General features: G+C 46.3%; 1 protein-coding gene across 5 annotated transcripts in view; it reads left to right on the top strand.

The window, feature by feature from the left end:
• Positions 1-18,056, top strand: part of LOC138735593 (uncharacterized protein C5orf34 homolog) — a 145,185-nt gene that overhangs the window by 96,554 nt on the left and 30,575 nt on the right. The window contains exon 1 of one of the 5 annotated variants that reach the window (XM_069883660.1): positions 8,401-10,000. The exons of the other annotated variants lie outside the window; for them this stretch is intronic. Coding sequence (XP_069739761.1) covers positions 8,699-10,000 — 1,302 coding nt within the window. The 5' untranslated portion in view covers positions 8,401-8,698. Of the gene's footprint in view, positions 1-8,400; positions 10,001-18,056 lie in introns of those variants that run through there. 5 annotated transcript variants of the gene reach the window in all.

Raw genomic sequence — 18,056 nt, 5'->3', positions numbered from 1 at the left:
ACCGCTTCTGGATCCGATTCTAGCCCCAAGCCGTCTGCCCAGAATTCACCCGAACCCACTTGCTGTGCTACACGCCAATGGAGGGTGACAGTGGCAGTGAGGAATCGGCACGAAAAGGCTTGGCAGCCATCTTGCCACGACCCAAATTCAAACTCAGTGCCATCATCGTCGGAGGAGGAAGAAGGGCAGCCATCAACTTACTCATGCAGGGCAACCTAGGATGGTGGGGGCCACTTGAGCGAGGAGCATGGAGTCTCTGGGGATCTAGCCTCAATGATTCTAGACCAGGACAGACCTCACCAGCTCAGCAACTCCATAGTGACTGTGAAGGTAAACGGACATTCCACTAAATGCCTGATCAACACAGGGTCTACTGAAAGCTTCATAGACTCATGGACTGTGCAAGATGTATCCTTCCAATTATTGCATATTCCTTGCATCTCATTTGTATTCTACGAGTATTCAACAACATTGTATAGTACATCTGTCATTTGAAGGGGGGTGAATTCTGTAAATTTCACTTGTACATTCTTGATGAACTGTGTGCTCCGGTGTTGTTGGGTCTGGACTTCCTGTGTAACCTTAAAAGTGTGGCCTTGGAGTATTCTGGTCCCCTCTCCCTGTAATGGTTCAGAACGGAGGGCCCCTAAAATCAGAACCCACATGCAACCTCTCCACACTGAATATCGAGCTCTTCCCAAATCTCTCCTTGGACTGCAAACCTATTGCTACCAAGAGCAGGAGGTACAACACAGCAGACCAAGATTTCATAAAATCTGAGACACAACGTCTGTTCTCGGAATACGATAAGCATCTGTTTTAGTTACTGAATTAACCTTCCTGTAATCTGTACAGAACCTAACAGTTCCATCTGGTTTAGGTACCAGAATACAAGGAGAACTCCAATCTGAGTTTGAAGGTCTAATAATATCATCTCTCAACATATATTCCACTTCCTGATCCATGATTTTACTTTTCTGAGTGTTTATTCTATATGGCTGTTGTTTTATGGGACTTGCTTCTCCTACGCCCACATCGTGATAAATCACTAATGTCCTTTTTGGAACATCAGGGAACAAATTTGTGTATTTCAAAAGTAATTTTTTCAACTGCATCTGCTCTTGTATCTTAAGATGGCCTAACTTTTCTTCCAGAATTGCTGAATTAGACAGGCGCACAGAAACCATGGTTTCTTTAAGGTTACCCTCACAAGATTCTGTTTCCTTAATCTTATGATCCATAACTTACTCAATTCTGTCAACAACTAACACCTCAGATACAGATTTTCCTTCACTACCTTTATCCTCATAATAAGGTTTCAACATATTTATGTGACAAACCAGAATTTTATTCCTTCGATCTGGAGTGTTAACAACATCATTCAGTTTTGATTTAACTACGTTCGGTCCAGAAAATCTAGCTTTCAAAGGATTGTCATGTGTTGGAAACAAAATCAAAACTTTACTTCCTGTCTTAAAATTCCTCACTTGAGCTTTCCTGTCAAATAAACGCTTCATTTTACCCTCCCTTGCTGCAAATAACAATAAATGAATCCCTTCGTTCCAATCTTTTCCATTTTCCAGACAATAAATCCTCATCATATTTTTAAGAGTAGAATTAAATCTTTCCAAAGCTCCAAGTTTCAGGATGGTTCGCAGATGAAGTGATCTGTTTTATGCCCAACTCCTAAATTAACTGTTGAAACAACCCAGACATAAAATTAGATCCTTGATCACTCTGGATCTCTTTAGATAATCCAAAAACTGTGAAAAATCTTTCCAGAGCCTTTCCAACATTTTGGCTTTAATCCTTTATGGTATAGCCTATGGAAATCTCGACACTACACATAATTGTTAACAAGTACTGATTCCCAGACTTACTTGTAGGCAGGGGACCTACACAATCCACAATAACCCTAATGAAAGGTTCCCCAACAACAGGAATAGGTTTGAATGGAGATACTAGAGGACCTTGGTTAGGTTTCCCCACAACCTGACAACAGTGACATGTCCGGCACCAACTTACAAACGCCTTCCTCAAATCAGGCCAGAAAAATTGTCTCAAAATCTTATTCATGGTTTTATTTACAACAGGATCACCACCCAAAGGTGTACTGTGGACTAGATTTAAAATGTCCTTTCGGTAATTTCTTAGGAACAACCACCTGATGAATCACCATTAGCAGGAATATCAAGAGGTCTCCATTTCTTCATCAACAAATCACCCCTCAAGTAATATCCACAAGCCATTTCTTTAATCTCCTGTTCACTTACTGCTTTGTCCCTTAAGTCAACATGATCTGTATCTGGTTTTCTGTTGTTGAGTTAACTCTTTCCTTGACAAAGAGAAATCCTCACTCTCACAATGACCCTGCTCTTTCAAACCTATTTTAGAACCACTGAGCAAGTCTCTATCCACTGGATCTTCTTCAGTTCTCAACATTTTCTTAGTCATAAACCTTGTAACAGCACATGCAGGATACATCTCACAATCCTCTTTAATCTCATCCTTACCAGGCTGATTTGTTAATCTCAAAACTGACCCAACTTTATCCTCTGCCAAATAAAAATGAGATGCCCTGCATGGGTAACTTTGAAATTACTCCTACTACAACAGGAGTAATTCTGAATTCAGCTCTATGTTGTGAAGAGATATTGACTCTATCTCACCTCCAACACCTTTAATCAAAGTGGTCTCCCTTGAGTCAGTCCTTTGATCCAAAGTTAAAACACTTTCAAACAACAATGACTGAGCAGCACCTGTATCCCGAAGAATTTTAACCAGAACCTGTGGTTCTCCTTCCTTTTCTGAAACCAAGCCCTCTGATGCAAAAGGTTTGAAAACATCCATGACATCCTTACCAGGTTTGGAACATCTGCTCTCTTTAAATTTAACTGTCTGAATACATGCTTCTCATCTCTTTTTCAACACTAGACAATTCACAATAATGTGACCAGATTTCTTACAAAAATGACATACAAAACCAGAAGTTCTGTCCTTTCCTAACATTCTCTCCAGACTTAATTTCAGGCTTATTAATCTGTTCCACATTAACTCTCTGAACAGACTTATTAATCTGCTCCACATTCACCTTCTGAACAGGCTTATTAATCTGTTCCACATTAACTCTCTGAACAGGCTTATTAATCTGAAATGTATTTTTGTGAATTAGGGCAAATTCGTCCGCTAATCTAGCCGTTTGCCGCCACGTCCCCATGCCTCTCTCATCCAGATATAATTTAATCTCATTTGGAACACACCTTTTAATTTCCTCAATTAACATCAATTCTCTCAATCTGTCAAAATCATTATTTATTCCTTTTTGAGTCGCAACAACGGCCAAAAGATACAGATTTCTTCACCGCAAAATCCATACAAGATTGATTCTATGTTTTCACCAAACTCCTAACTTTTTGTCCATATGCTTCTGGAACCAAGTCATAAGCTTTCAATACAGCTTGTTTAACAGTATCATAATTTGCCACTTCTCTACAGTCAAACTAGAATATGCAATTTGTGTTTTTCCCTTCAATACACTTTGGAGCATAAGAGGCCATTTTTCTTTTGGCCATCTTGAGCTCTCAGCAACCTTTTCAAAAAAGCTGAAAATATGTATCTATCTCCCTCATCAAAAGGAGGAATTAGATTTACGCCTCTACTGGGCAAAAACCCTCCCCAGGAGTTACAGCCTCAATTCTCTTACTTCCATCCATCTCAATGTTTATCTTCTCTAATTGAAACCGTCTGTCCCTTTCAGTCTTTTCCAAGTCATATTTTCTTTGCCTTTCATCATTCTCCCTCCATTTAACAGCTTCTTCTCTTTGTTTTTCAATTTGGTCAGCCTCATATTGTTGTCTCTCCAACTCAAAATTCTGTTTCTCTCTTTCCTCTTCCACCCTCCATTTTTATCTTTCTTCTTCCACCCTCAATTTCTCCAACTCCAATTGCAATTCAACAGATCTATCCTCCGGAAAATTTTCGAAGTCTTTCTCAACAAATTTTTCCTCACCTCTATAATATTTCACTATAGTCCTCTGTTTTTGTAATTTCCTCATCCAACGCTTAACTTCAGTCAGATTTAATGCCTTAGAAATAACCATCAGTTCCTCTTATCTCTTGCTCTCCAGCTCTGCAGCGGATGGTTGTGACAAAACCAGAGAGCTGCAGCAATGGACGGTAGAACAATCACCTCTATGCACCTATGTAGTGCATGTATGGCTCCCAAATCTTCCGAAAGGTCCTGTACTTGTTTCTCAGATTGTAAGTTATTTCCTTCAGGGAAAAACAACTTTGCATTTCCTTGTTCCATCGCTCAGTACTAAGAATAGAGTCGGACTTCCAAGTCACCGTAATGTACTTTCTGGCCACTGCCAATGCGATTGACACAAATTGGATTTGAAATTTGGACAGCTTCATTGTAGGCCTTATATTCCCCAGCAGGAACACCTCTGGATCCTGGGGGAATCGTTTACCTATAATTTTTTCCAGGACTTGGCCTAGATCCACCCAAAAGGGCCTCACCTTGGCACATGACCAGGCTGCACGTACAAACATCCTCGCTGCAACACCACACCTAAAGCATTGATCCGGCAGTTCTGGTTTTGATCTATGGATTTTCTGCGGTGTTATGTACAACTGGTGCAAAAAGTTATACTGGACCAGCCTCTACCTTGCATTAATGACCGTGGTCATACTTTCCTGACACAAGTCAGACCAGCACCTAATACCCAAGTCTGACTCCCATCTTTCTCTTGACCTATCTATGAAGGCCCAGTTTGGGTCCCTCTGACTGGAACAGGTAATAAATACATTGCTGAAATAAATTTCTTGCCGATTCCCCTTCGAATCAGGGCCTCTATGCTACTGCATCGAAGTTGGACCATACCTGGACCTGATATGTCCTGTAGAAAATACCTTATTTGAAGATAGCAGTGGAATGTTTTATTTGGTAAATCATGTTTATTTTTAAGCTGTTCAAACGGCATTAATTGCCTTTGCTCGTAACAGTCCTCTATACATCTGACTCCATTACAGAGAATCTTGTTACCCACTGTCAGTGGTATTCATTTATTCAGAGTCCAAGGCATTTTTGGTGATAGCCCCATCTTAATATCTAAATACTGGTTGATTTTGGCCCAGATACTAATCACTTGTTTTAATATGGGCCTGCACTTCTTCCCTGTCAATAATTTAACATCTCATTTATAAATAAAATCCTCTGCTATCTTCTCGCCCACCAGGTGCAGATCAATTTGTGCCCAGGATGGTACATCTCTTCCCTGAAAAAGGGAGAGGATCTATCTCGACTGAGCCGCCCAATAATATTTTTTGAAGTCCGGCAATCTCAGTCCGGCAATCTCAATCCGCCTAGACTATAGTCCCATGTTAATTTTTCCATAGAGACCCTTGGTACCTTACCATTCCAAAGAAACCTCCTAACCATATGTGATAACAGTTTGAAGAAACCCTGGGGCAACGACACAGGCAATGTTTGGAAAAGATACTGGAGTCTTGGCAACACATTCATTTTGATGCAGTTGACCCTGCCCACCAGAGTGATAGGCAGGGGCAACCACTTCTTTGTCCTCAACTTTTCCCACCAAGGGGGCATAATTTAACTTATATAAGTTATTCAGGTCACTATCAATATTAACTCCTAAGTATTTGATCCCCTTCTGTGGCCACTTTAAACTACTAATTCATTTAAATTGTCTATAATTACCCTCAATGAGTGGCATCACCTTGCTCTTATCCCAATTGATCTTATACCCAGTAAGTTCCCCATAGTCCTCCAGTACCTCGTGCGGTCTAGGCAAAGGAGTCGCAAGGTCTGTCAAATATATCAGTACATTGTCAGTTTTGTGTTCCTCCTGGCCCACTCTATCACCTTTGATGTCTGGATCCTGCTGAATGGCTTCTGCCAACGGTTCCATAGCCAGCACAAAGAGAGCCGGTGAGAGTGGGCACCCTTGCCTACTAGATCGGGTAATTGGGAAGGCTGGAGAGACCTGCCCACTGGTTACAACTTTTGCCTTGGGCGCGTGGTATAGCGCCCTAATCCAATTTTGAAGAATTGGTCCCAGCCCTGCCTTCTCCAGCACCTTGAATAAAAATTCCCACTCCAGTCTATCGAAGGCCTTTTCTGCATCCAAAGAGATGGCCATAGTCTTCTAATTTCTAGATTGTGCCAGATGCATAACACTCAGCAATCTGCCAATATTAGCTGCTGCCTGCCTTCCCTGCACAAAGCCTGTCTGATCCTTGTTTATCAATTTTGGTAAATGCAATGCCAATCTATTTGCTAGGGCTTTGGCTAGGATCTTATAATCGGTATTCAGTAGAGAAATTGGCCTATAGGAAGAGGGCATAAGTGGATCCTTACCGTTCTTCAATATTGTATTAGCAAGCCCCACTGTAAAAGATTCTGACAGGGACCTTGATTCTCTAGCCTGGTACAGAGGCATTAATAACTCGATAGAACTCAGGCGGGAACGAGGTGACCAGAACTGAAGACGAATGAAGCCCAGCATACCACAGGCCATATCAACCTATGCAGCGACCTTGAGGGATGTATGGATTTGGACTCCAAAGTCCCTCTGTTCCTCCAGACTGCTAGGTCTCCAACCATTAACCCTGTACTCAGCCTTATGGCTTGTCCTTCCAAAATGCATCACCTCACACTTATCCAAATTAAACTCCATCTGCCACAAACATTGCATTTCCTTAAATGCACGATTGAGAAAGAATCAGTGCAAAAAGTGACCTAGTGTCTGTAGTTCATTGTTCAGAAATCTGATGGCAGACGGGAATAAACTTTTTGTAACGGTGGGGTGGGGTGGGGGTGGGTGTGTGGGGGTGGGATATATCAGCCATAATATGAATGGGGGAAGCATACAATGGGCTGAAAAGCCTAATTCCGTTCTCGCATCTCGCGAAGGGGTGATGAGGGTTCCTCAAGATGGAACGTTGACCTGATTTCTCCCTCTGCTCATTCTTGCTGACTTCCTCCAGCAGATTGTGTGTTGTTTGCAAATGCTTGAAGTAGAGATGCAGTGAATGTCTGTCTGTGTGTGGGAAAGAGAGAATATATTGTGTGTGAGAATAAGTGTGTATGTGTGAATGAAAATGTGTGTTTGAGAGAATATGTGAGAATGTGAGACAGAGAGAATGTGTGAGAGAATGAGAATGAGTGTGAGAGAGAATGAGTGTGTTGAGAGAATGTGTGAGAATGTGTGTGTGAGAGAGAATGAGTGCGAGTGAATGCGTGTGTTGAGAGAATGTGTGAGAATGTGAGAGAGAATGTGTCTGTGTGAGAGCAGTGTGTGTGAGAGAGAGAATGAGTGTGAGAGTGAATGAGTGTGTTGAGAGAATGTGTGAGAATGAGTGTGAGAGAGAATGTGTTGAGAGAATGTGAGAGAATGAGTGTGAGAGAATGAGTGTGTTTGAGAATGTGTGTGAGAGAGAATGAGTGTGAGAGAGAATGAGTGTGAGAGAGAATGAGTGTGTTGAGAGAATGTGTGAGAATGAGTGTGTTTGAGAATCTGTGTGAGAGAGAGAATGAGTGCGAGAGAGAATGAGCGTGTTTGAGAGAATGTGTGAGAATGTGAGAGTGAGAATATGTGTCTGTGTGAGAACAGTGTGTGTGAGAGAAAATGAGTGTGAGAGTGAATGAGTGTGTTGAGATAATGTGTTAGAATGAGTGTGAGAGAGAATGAGTGTGAGAATGAGAATATGTGTCTGTGTGAGAGCAGTGTGTGTGTGAGAGAGAGAATGAGTGTGAGAGTGAATGAGTGTGAGAGTGAATGAGTGTGAGAGTGAATGAGTGTGAGAGAGAGAATGAGTGTGAGAGAGAGAATGAGTGTGAGAGTGAATGAGTGTGAGAGTGAATGAGTGTGAGAGTGAATGAGTGTGAGAGTGAATGAGTGTGAGAGTGAATGAGTGTGAGAGTGAATGAGTGTGAGAGTGAATGAGTGTGAGAGTGAATGAGTGTGAGAGTGAATGAGTGTGAGAGTGAATGAGTGTGAGAGTGAATGAGTGTGAGTGAATGAGTGTGAGAGTGAATGAGTGTCTGTGTGAGAGAGAGAATGAGTGTGAGAGAGAATGAGTGTGAGAGTGAATGAGTGTGAGAGTGAATGAGTGTGAGAGTGAATGAGTGTGAGAGTGAGAATATGTGTCTGTGTGAGAGCAGTGTGTGTGTGAGAGAGAGAATGAGTGTGAGAGTGAATGAGTGTGAGAGTGAGAATATGTGTCTGTGAGAGCAGTGTGTGTTGTGAGAGCAGTGTGTGTTGTGAGAGAGAGAGAGAGAGACTCTCCAACCCTGAGAAACAGGAAGTGAGAGGGAAGGGACTGTTACTTGAAGAGGAAAGAATGAAGGGCGTGGGTGATTGGCAAGTTGACAGCTTGTGAGGGAGGGATTCCCTGTGGGACAAGGGGCTCTGCTCGGACGCACACGTGGCTGCTGTTGCCCGGCCGGAGGGAGGGGGTCCCCTTCACTGGGATTCGCGGACGTTTTGTTCTGCCCTGCGCCCCTGCCCATGAGCTGGATTTTGCACAGAGGCGAGTGGCCCAGCCTTGGAAGCGCCTGTAGCGAGGCGGGGAGAGGGGCTTCCCCCCCACCCCCCCCAAGTCTGCCTGCCGGGTCGGGGTTCCCTCGCTCAGACTGAGAGCGGGACGGGGCTCTGCATGCGGAGCGGACAGAATGGGCGCCCGCTGCCGCCCGCTCAGCCCTTGCCTCCTGCTGCTCAGCCTGCTCCGGGCAGGCTCCGGAGTCGGGACCGAGCTCCCTCCTGACCCGCTGGCCCGGCACTTCGGCAAGGCTCGCCTGCTGGTGATCGCCGCGCCCGGACCCTGGGACGCGTCCTACCGCCTGATGCAGCAGCAGCTGGACCTGAGCGACGCGGCGCTGAGGTGCGAGCTGGCGCGGAGGGACCTCCAGGTCCTGCTCCTCTTCCAGAGCACCCGGCCCTCGCAGGGCAAGTGGGTGCGGGTGTCCCGGGACGGCGAGGCGGTGCAAGAGAAGCTGAGGGCGGAGGGGGCGAAGCAGCTGGTCCGCACGCTCGCCCTGGACGCCCGGTTCGCCATGGTGCTGCTGAAGAAGTCTCTGCAAGTCTTCGAGCGATTCCCTTACGCGGTGAGGATGGAGGCGGTGCTGGACGCGGTGGACCAGATGCCTCTGAGAAAGGTGGAGAGCCTGACGAGGAGGACAAGTCAGCTGAAATGCCAGGGGTCACGGGCCGGGAGCCCCTCAGCTCGGCTCCACCGCGCGCGGGGGCTGGTCAACCGGACTGGCTCGATCAGGCCCGCCACCACCGGACGAGGGGTGACCCGTTCCCAGGTGGCTGGTGGGGAACCTCCGCTGCGCCCCACCACGTTGGCTCCGGGTGAGAGATGGCGTGGCAAGCAAGGGGCTCGGGTCTCAAGCCAGGGCTCGGATGACCAGCGGAAGGCCAAGCCCCCCCGCAGCCCCCCCCGCACCAGGGGGTCTCCGGCCGCGCCGAGCCAGACGGCGGCGGATCACCTGAGGGGCCGGATCAGGCAGAGGGTGGCGGCCGGCGCCCTGCCGCGCCAGCGCCTCGGGAGCCCGGTCTCCGGCCCTGGCCGGGATGCCCGCCGCTCCAGGCTGCACGGGGGCTCCGGGCCGATCCCCCGGCGACGGGACGGAGGGGGCCCCGGGAGGGCGACGGCCCCCGGCTCTGACCTGAGCGCAGCAGCATCCCAGCCGGCCCAGGGCTCCGCCAGCTCTCCGGCCCCCCGCCCGGGCGGGGAGGGGACGGCCGGCGCCCCCGAGAGCCCCCAGATGCTGCAGCCCAGCCCGGCCTCTCCGCGGGGGAAGGGGTCGAGGCAGGGAGGTGGCAGCCAGCCCCGCCCGCCCAAGAAGGGGAAAGGAGAGAGCGAGGGCCGGAGGAACAGGAAACGTCGGAAGAACCGAAAGCAAGGGTCCAGAAAGAAGAGTGGCGGCCGGCAGCTCCTAGCGCAGTTCCGCAGCGGGCGGCGGCTGCTGGTAAGTCGGCCGGCGGGGTGGATGGGGCGAAGCGACCAAGGGAGCGGACCCCACACACCAGGCTGGCCGTCGCCCCTCATGCTCCGAGGAACCGGAGAGGGTGGACGGGGAACCCACCTCGTGGGTCCAGAGAGGGCACCGCCTCCGAATGACGGGACAGAGATGGGGAGGGGTGGTGAATCTGCAGCTGGGGCCGATTTAAAGTGGAGGGGGCAAAAGCTGACAGGGAGGGAAAGGCGGGGGCAAGGGTCAAAGATGGGCTGAATGGTCTCCCGCGCCTTGTGGTCAACGGGCCAGGACTGGACTGTGAGACCCGGTGGCGTGAAATACCCTGCGGAGAAACCTCTTGAAGGATGGGGTCGCTTTTGGCAAAGAAATAGGCCATTTTGCCCATTGGGTCTTTGCCAGCCCCGTGTGAAGAGCAGAACGGCTCAGAAACTGGGCCCTCCTCTGCACTGACCCAGTTGTGTCCCCGGGCTGGTGCTTATTATCTGCGTTTGGATCCCTCTCACTCTTTCCCATGCACCTACCTGTCTGCAAATGATCTTTCTCCTGCAGAGACTTCAACCCAACAGCACGGACCTAGAATGTTCTCATTTTAAAGTCAATCCACCTCTCTCTGGTTCCACCGTTTCCTTAGACTACGCTTGTTTGTAACTTTCTCTCTAACCTTGCCCACTCCTCCTGTCCCTCACACCTCTCTCACCTCTGTCCAGTCACTTCTCGGACCTCCCAACCTTTTTACCCCCACCCCTGTTGATGTCAGGGTTAGCGCAACGCTGTCACGGTGCCAGCGGTGGAGACTGGGGTTCGAATCCCGCGCGCTGCCTGAAGGAGTTTCTACGTTCTTCCTGTGTCTGCGTGGGTTTTCCCCGGAGGGCTCTGGTTTCCTCCCGCCGTTCAAAACGTATGGGTGTTGGAGGTCAATTGGGTGTAAATTGAATGGCACGGGCTCGTGGACCGAAAGGGCCTGTTACTGTGCTGCATGTCTAAATTTTAAAAAATCACCCCTTTCTAGGAGGCCTTGCTTTGAGGAGACATAACAGGCTTGTCCACAGAAGGCGGAGGGTGGTGAGAGATAGTTGGTATTCTGCATGAAGGTCGGTGACCCTACGGGGATCTGTTTTGAGACACCGCCCCCCCCCCATCCTCTTTGTGATTTTTTTGAATATTTTACTCTTTCTTTTCCATCAATAAACAAGGAAACCACATCACAAACTGCTTCAAGATGTACAGATATTCCCCAACAATCTACATCAATGCGAGGTCTCCCCGCCTCCCTCTCCCACCCCCTTTCAAAAAAAAGAGAACACGGTACGGTGTCAGCGCTTCCGGTGAATGACCAGGGAGGCCGAGGGGCCACTCCCTTATGTAATTTATGAATCCACCTATTGGTATTTTTTGGTCGGGGGCGTGGCTGTGGCTGTGCCCCTGTGTACGTCACATATGGCTGCCATAGCTTAACAAATGTGCTGGGTTGGTTTCTAAGATTGCATGTGATTTTTTTTTTCCCATGGGAATACAGCCACGCATCTCGGTAATTCAAGAAGAGGGGAGTCAGACTTCCAGGTCATCGCTATGCTACAAACAAAGCAATTAATACAAATTGAATTTGGTTAATTTGTAGCTCACGTCCATGAGGTTTCCCAGCAGATCCAAAGTTGGGTCCGGCGGGAAGGTTACCTTCGTTATCCTGGTTAGTCTATCAGCCACCTTTGCGCAGGACCAGGTGGCGTGAACGAAGGTTCCCAACTCAACTCCACAACTGAAACATGTCTCCGGCACCTCCGGTTTTGCCGTGTGAATTTTGTTTTGGAAAATTTTATTTAAAGATTTTCCAAAATGATAAACATGATTTAAAAAAATGTAAAATACCAAAGAAAATAAAACTCCCCGTCCCCCCTCCCTCGTCTAAATTATCCCCTCCCAACCTCCCCCCTCCCCCCCTCGGAGCCTGAAACAAAAAAATTTCTGGGTATTTAATATTGGCATGCCAACTCTGTACATCTCATTTACTTAAGATCTATGGGCGTATATTCTAAATATAAACTCCACATTTTAACAAAAATAGAATAATAATTTTGCAATATTTTTTCCAGATATAAACACAATTGTAATTCATTATGCTATCTTTGTATATTCAACTCTACGTCATTTTTCCACGTAATAGCTCTACATTTTCTCGCTACTGTGAACCCTAATCGTACAAAAGCCCATCTGTAACTTTGCATTTAATACATTCATATTACCTAATAAAGCACATCATTGGATCCAATTGCAAATCAATTTTAAACAAATCTCTCAAAAGCTATAACTTTCTCTCAAAATTTTTAACTTTGTCACTTGACCAAACAGAATGCATGAAAGAACCTGTCTGTTCCCCACATCTAAAACACAGATCTGACTAACTCAATTCATATTTCTTCAACTTTTCAGGAATTAAATACATTTGATGTATAAAATTAGGATTAACCATAGTGTACCTCACATTGAGTAATTTTGTAACACGATCAATACACTTATTTGATCATTCTTCCCAAGACAAAACAATATCTAAATCCTTCTCCCGTTTCTCCTTCATTTTATATGCCATGTCAACTTTATCCATTTTTTCTTGCAACAACCTATACATCTCTGAAATAAACCCCTTATTTCCTTTATCTGCAATTAACATCTCAAATTTTGTTTGACCTGGTAAAACCAAATCCCGTCCAAAATTTGTTTGTAAAAAGTCCCGAACTTGATAATAAGCAAAAAAGGAATTGGATGAAATACCCAAACTTCTCTTGTAATCTATTAAATGTGGAAAATCTACCTCCCTCAAAACAATCCCTGTATCATACTAATTCCTTTCATTTCCCAATTTTTCAAATAAGTATTATTTAAAGAAAAAAAAATTAATTTATTCTGATATAATGGTGATTTGACTGAAATTTTCCTTTAGATCCTATAAGTTGATCTCGCTTATACCAAGTATCCATTATATGCCGCAATACAGGTAATTTGTATTTTTGTAACAAAGGGTTCCATTTATAAATAAAATGACTAATTTTATTTTCAGATCTAATTCCTTTGTGGTGTCAGGTAGAGCTGGCGTAGAAAGTTGTATTGGATCAGTCTGTATCTAATCACCAGTGTGACCAACATCTATCGTACCCAAGACTGACTCCCATCTCTCTCTTGGTCTGTTTAGCCCCTTGCTTAGGGCTTTCACCTTGGACCACCGAGTTCATTCTTCATATGAATTTGGGTCCATTTCCACTCCTCTGGCACTTCCCTGTGGCCAAAGAGGATTCAAAGATCATAGTCATTGCCCCAGCTATCTCTTCTCTCACTTCCCACAGCAATCTGGGGTATATCACATCTGGCCCCAGGGACATTAACATCTTAATGTTTTTAAGAAGATCCAACACTATTTCTTCCTTAATCTCAACACTGTCCGGCACACAGGCCTGTTCTATTCCCACCTCATCCTGATCCAGGTCCTTTTCCCTGGTGAACACTGAAGTGACGTATTCCTTTAGGACTTCCCCATCCTCCTCCACCTCCAGGCACATGTTGCCTACTTTATCCTTTAGTTGCTCCACCTTCATTCTCATCATCCTCCTGTTCTTCACATAAGTGTAGAACGCCTTGGGGTTCTCCTTAATCCTACTTGCCAAGGCCTTCTAGGATTGTATTCGCTCGAGTTCAGAAGAATGAGAGGAGATCTTATAGAAACATAGGATTATGAAGGGTATGGATAGGATAGATGTAGGAAGGTTTTTTGAGCTGGCCGGGGAAACTAAAACCAGAGGACACAGTCTCAAGATTCGGGGGAGTAGATTTAGGACAGAGATGAGGAAAAATAGTTTTTCCCAGAGAGTAGTGAATGTTTGGAATTCTCTAACCAGGGAAGTGGTTGAGGCTGCCTCATTAAACATATTTAAAATTCGGTTAGATAAATTTTTACATGATAGAGGAATTAGGGGATATGGGGAGAAGGCAGGTAGGTGGAATTAGGTCATAAATTAGATCAGCAATGATCGTACTGAATGGCGGAGCAGGCTCGATGGGCCATTTTTGTCCGACTCCTGGTCCTACTTCCTATGTTCCTATGTTCTCATGTCCCCTTCGAGCTCTCCTAAGTCCTTCTTAAGCTCCTTCCTGGCTACCATATACTTCTCATGAGCCCTTCCTGTTACCTGCTTCCTATATCTAATGTATGCTTCCTTCTTCCTCTTGCCCAGCTGCCTCACCTGTTTCATCAACCACGGTTCCTTTTTCCTACAATCTTTTCCTTGTCCCAGTGGGACAAACCTACCCTGAACCCAGCACAAGTGGTCCCTAAACTTTCCTCCACGTTACTTCTGTGCTTTCTCCCTTGAACATCTGTTCCCAATTTACTCTCACTAGTTACTGCCTCATCCCATCATAATTAATGCTTCCCCAATTAAACATTTTCCCATTTTGTCTGCTTTTATCCTTTTCCATAGCTATGCTAAAGTTCAGGGAGTTGTGGTCACTCATACCAAAATTCTCCCTCATCGAGAGATCCGCCACCTGACCAGGTTCATTACCCAGAATTCGATCCAGTCTGGCCTTTCCTCTCGTTGGCCTGTCCACATATTGTATCAAGAATCCTCCTTGGACACATCTGACAAATTCAGATCCATCTGTCCTTGTTACATTCAGGAGATGCCAGTCAATATTAGGGAAGTTGAATTCACCCATAAACTACAACCCTATATTTCCTGCACCATTCCAAAATCTGCCTACTTATCTGCTCCTCGGGGTCGCGAGGGCTATTTAGGGGCCTATAGACGACTCCCTGCACAGTGATAGTTCCCTTCCTATTTCTGACTTCTAGCACACCGACTCGGTGGACCCTCCCTCTGCAGCCTCCTGTTATGGATAATATAAGGATTAATGAGGAGGTGGTGTTGGCTATATTAAAAAAGATCAAGGTGGATAAATCTCCATGCCCTGACAAGATATTCCCTAGGACCCTGAGGGAGATTAGTGAACAAATGGTGGAGGTGTTGACAGAAATATTTAAAATGTCACTGGCCACAGGGGAAGTGCCGGAGGACTGGAGGGTGGCTCACGTTGTTCCACTGTTCAAAAAAGGATCCAGAAGTAAACCTGGTAATTATAGGCCTGTCAGTCTGACATGGGTGGTGGGTAAATTAATGGAAAGCATTCTTAGAGATGGTATATGCAACTATTTGGAAAGACAGGGATTGGTTCGGAGTAGTCAGCATGACTTTGTACGTGGTCTAACAAGTCTTATAGAGCTTTTCGAGGTGGTTACTAAAAAGGTTAATGGGGGGAAGGCGGTGGATGTTGTCGATTTGGACTTTAGTCAGTCTTTTGATCAGGTTCCTCATAAGAGTTTAGTAAGGAAAGTGGAAGCATTAGGTATTAATGATAAAGTAGTGAAATGGATTCAACAATGGTTGGATAGGAGATGCCAGAGAGTAGTGGTGGAAAATTGTTTGTCGAATTGGAAGCTGGGGTCGAGTGGGGTGCCTCAGGGATCGGTACTGGGCCCATTGCTGTTTGTCATATATATTAACGGTCTAGATCAGGGGTGTCAAACTCAAATTCACGGAGAGCCAAAATTAAAAACTTGGACTAAGTCGAGGGCCGAACTAAATATTGATTGAAATTTTTCAACAACATCTGCATGTTTTCTCTTCTTTCAACATATGTAATGTTAAACTTTAGGATATAACTTTAGGAGGATAATGTTACAGGTCAGGAGTAGGTAGCTCAAGTTCACCCTTTGCTTGACCTGAGGGAAACCTATTTGGTCCCTGTGGAGATGTAGTCACCATTCACAGGGTGTGTCCATTTTGGCCTGCATCAGGACTCAGCATTTCCTGCTCACTCCTCAGGCTCTAGGCCTCTATTCACCCTCGACCCACCATCCCTCTACCTGACCAGTCCTTTACCCAACCTCTACTCACCCCTCACTCCACTCGCTCTGCCTCTACCCACCCCATCCTATACATGCCCCTCTCTTGCCTCTCCCCTCAACCTGTTCCTCCCTCTACCTGTCTCTCACCCTCTTATCACCCCTCCCCTACTCGCCCTGCCCTTCCCCTTTTACCTCTTCCCTATCCACCCCTCCTTCTACTCATCCCTCCCTCTAACTGCCCCTCGCACCACCATTGCTTCCCCTGCCCATTACTCCTCACCTACACCCTCTGCCCACCCCTGCTTACCCACCCACTCAGGCCCAGCACGCTGCCGATCAGCCTTTGCGGACAGCCACCATCTCTCTTCACGTGCAGGGCCGAACCAGCCGTCCCTGGGGTCCGCGCGGGTGCAAGCGCTGAAGGCCGTGGCGACCGGGAGAAGTGCGCTCGCGCTGTGGAAGGGCCGTCTGGTGCCAGTCGCGCAGGGCTCGCGTTGCCCAGGGGCCGTGCGCAGCCTGCCATGCCCGTCGCGCCGACAGGAAATCACAGGCGCTCGCCAATCCGCCGCACCGCTCGACAGGTGGGAGAAGTGACTGGTTGTGCGGGGAGCCTTCCAACTGGCTTGCCGGCTGATGACATCGACAGACTTCTCGTTACAATTTCTCGTGTTACAATGGGGAAGGATGTGCAATGAAGGGGGAGGATGGTGGGGGTGACATTACCAAAAAACAGCATCGGCTCTCGCTGCAGGGCGGGCCACCTCTAATATATTTTTGAAATGATCTTGCGGGCCAAATATAATTATATCGCGGGCCAAATTTGGCCCGCGGGCCAGAGTTTGACATGTGTGGTCTAGATGATAGGGTGGTAAATTGGATTAGTAAATATGCAGATGATACAAAGGTTGGTGGTGTTGTGGACAGTGAGGAAGATTATCAAAGCTTACAGGGTGATATAGGAGAGTTAGAAGAGTGGGCTGAAAGATGGCAGATGGAGTTTAATACTGATAAATGTGAGGTGCTACATTTTGGTCATGAATAATTAAAATAGGACATACGCGTTAAATGGTCGACAACTGAGGAGAGCAGTGGAACAAAGGGATTTGGGAGTCATGGTCCATAATTCCCTAAACGTTGAATCACATGTGGACAGGGTGGTGAAGAAGGCATTTAGTATGTTGGCTTCATAAATCAGAGTATAGAACACAGGAGTTGGGATGTTATGTTGAAGTTGTATAAGGCGTTGGTGAGGCCAAATTTGGAATATTGTGTGCGGTTTTGGTCACCGAATTACAGGAAGGATATAAACAGTATAGAGAGAGAGAGTGCAGAGAATATTGCCGGGGTTTCAGGGTTTGAGTTACAGGGAACGGTTGAAGAGGCTGGGACTTTATTCCATGGAGCGTAGAAGGTTGAGGTGTGATTTGTTAGAGGTATTCAAAATTATAAGGGGGAACAGATAGAGTCAACGTGGACAGGCTTTTTCAACTGAGAGTGGGGAGATTCAAACGAGAGGGCATGGATTGAGAGTAAAAGGGGAAAAGTTTAGGGGAAACATGAGGGGGAGTTTCTTCACTCAGAGGGTGGTGGGGGTATGGAATGAACTTACAGCTGTGATAGTAGAAGGGAGATTGATGTTAATATTCAAGGAAAGATTGGATAGGTATATGGACGGGGGAGGTGTGGAGGGTTATGGGCTGAATGCGTGTCAATGGGACTAGCTGGGAGATGATGTTCGGCATGAACTAGAAGGGCCGAACTGGCTCGTTTCTGTGCTGTAAATGATTATATGGTTATATTTGTTTAGCTGTGATACTATCCTTGACCAGTAATGGTACTCTCCCCTCCCACTTACCTCCAATCCTATTCTTTTTAAAACACCTAAACCCCAGTACCTGCATCAGCCTATCCTGCCCTTTGTCCAGCCAAGTCTCTATAATGGCCACAACATCTTGGTTCCACATAATGATCCAGCTCTAAGTTCATTCACTTTATTCCTAATACTCCTCGTGTTGAAATAGACACATTTCAACCCCTCCAACTAGCTACATTTATGTTTTATCCCGTTTGTCCTCCTCATCAACTCAGAACACACAGACTCGTGCTTTTGACCTTCTGCCCTATTATCTGCACTCACATTCTGGTTCCCACCCT

This window comes from Narcine bancroftii, chromosome 1 (genome assembly GCF_036971445.1).
Source record: "Narcine bancroftii isolate sNarBan1 chromosome 1, sNarBan1.hap1, whole genome shotgun sequence".
Lineage (NCBI taxonomy): Eukaryota > Metazoa > Chordata > Chondrichthyes > Torpediniformes > Narcinidae > Narcine > Narcine bancroftii.
This window is presented reverse-complemented; position numbering and strand designations above follow the sequence as displayed.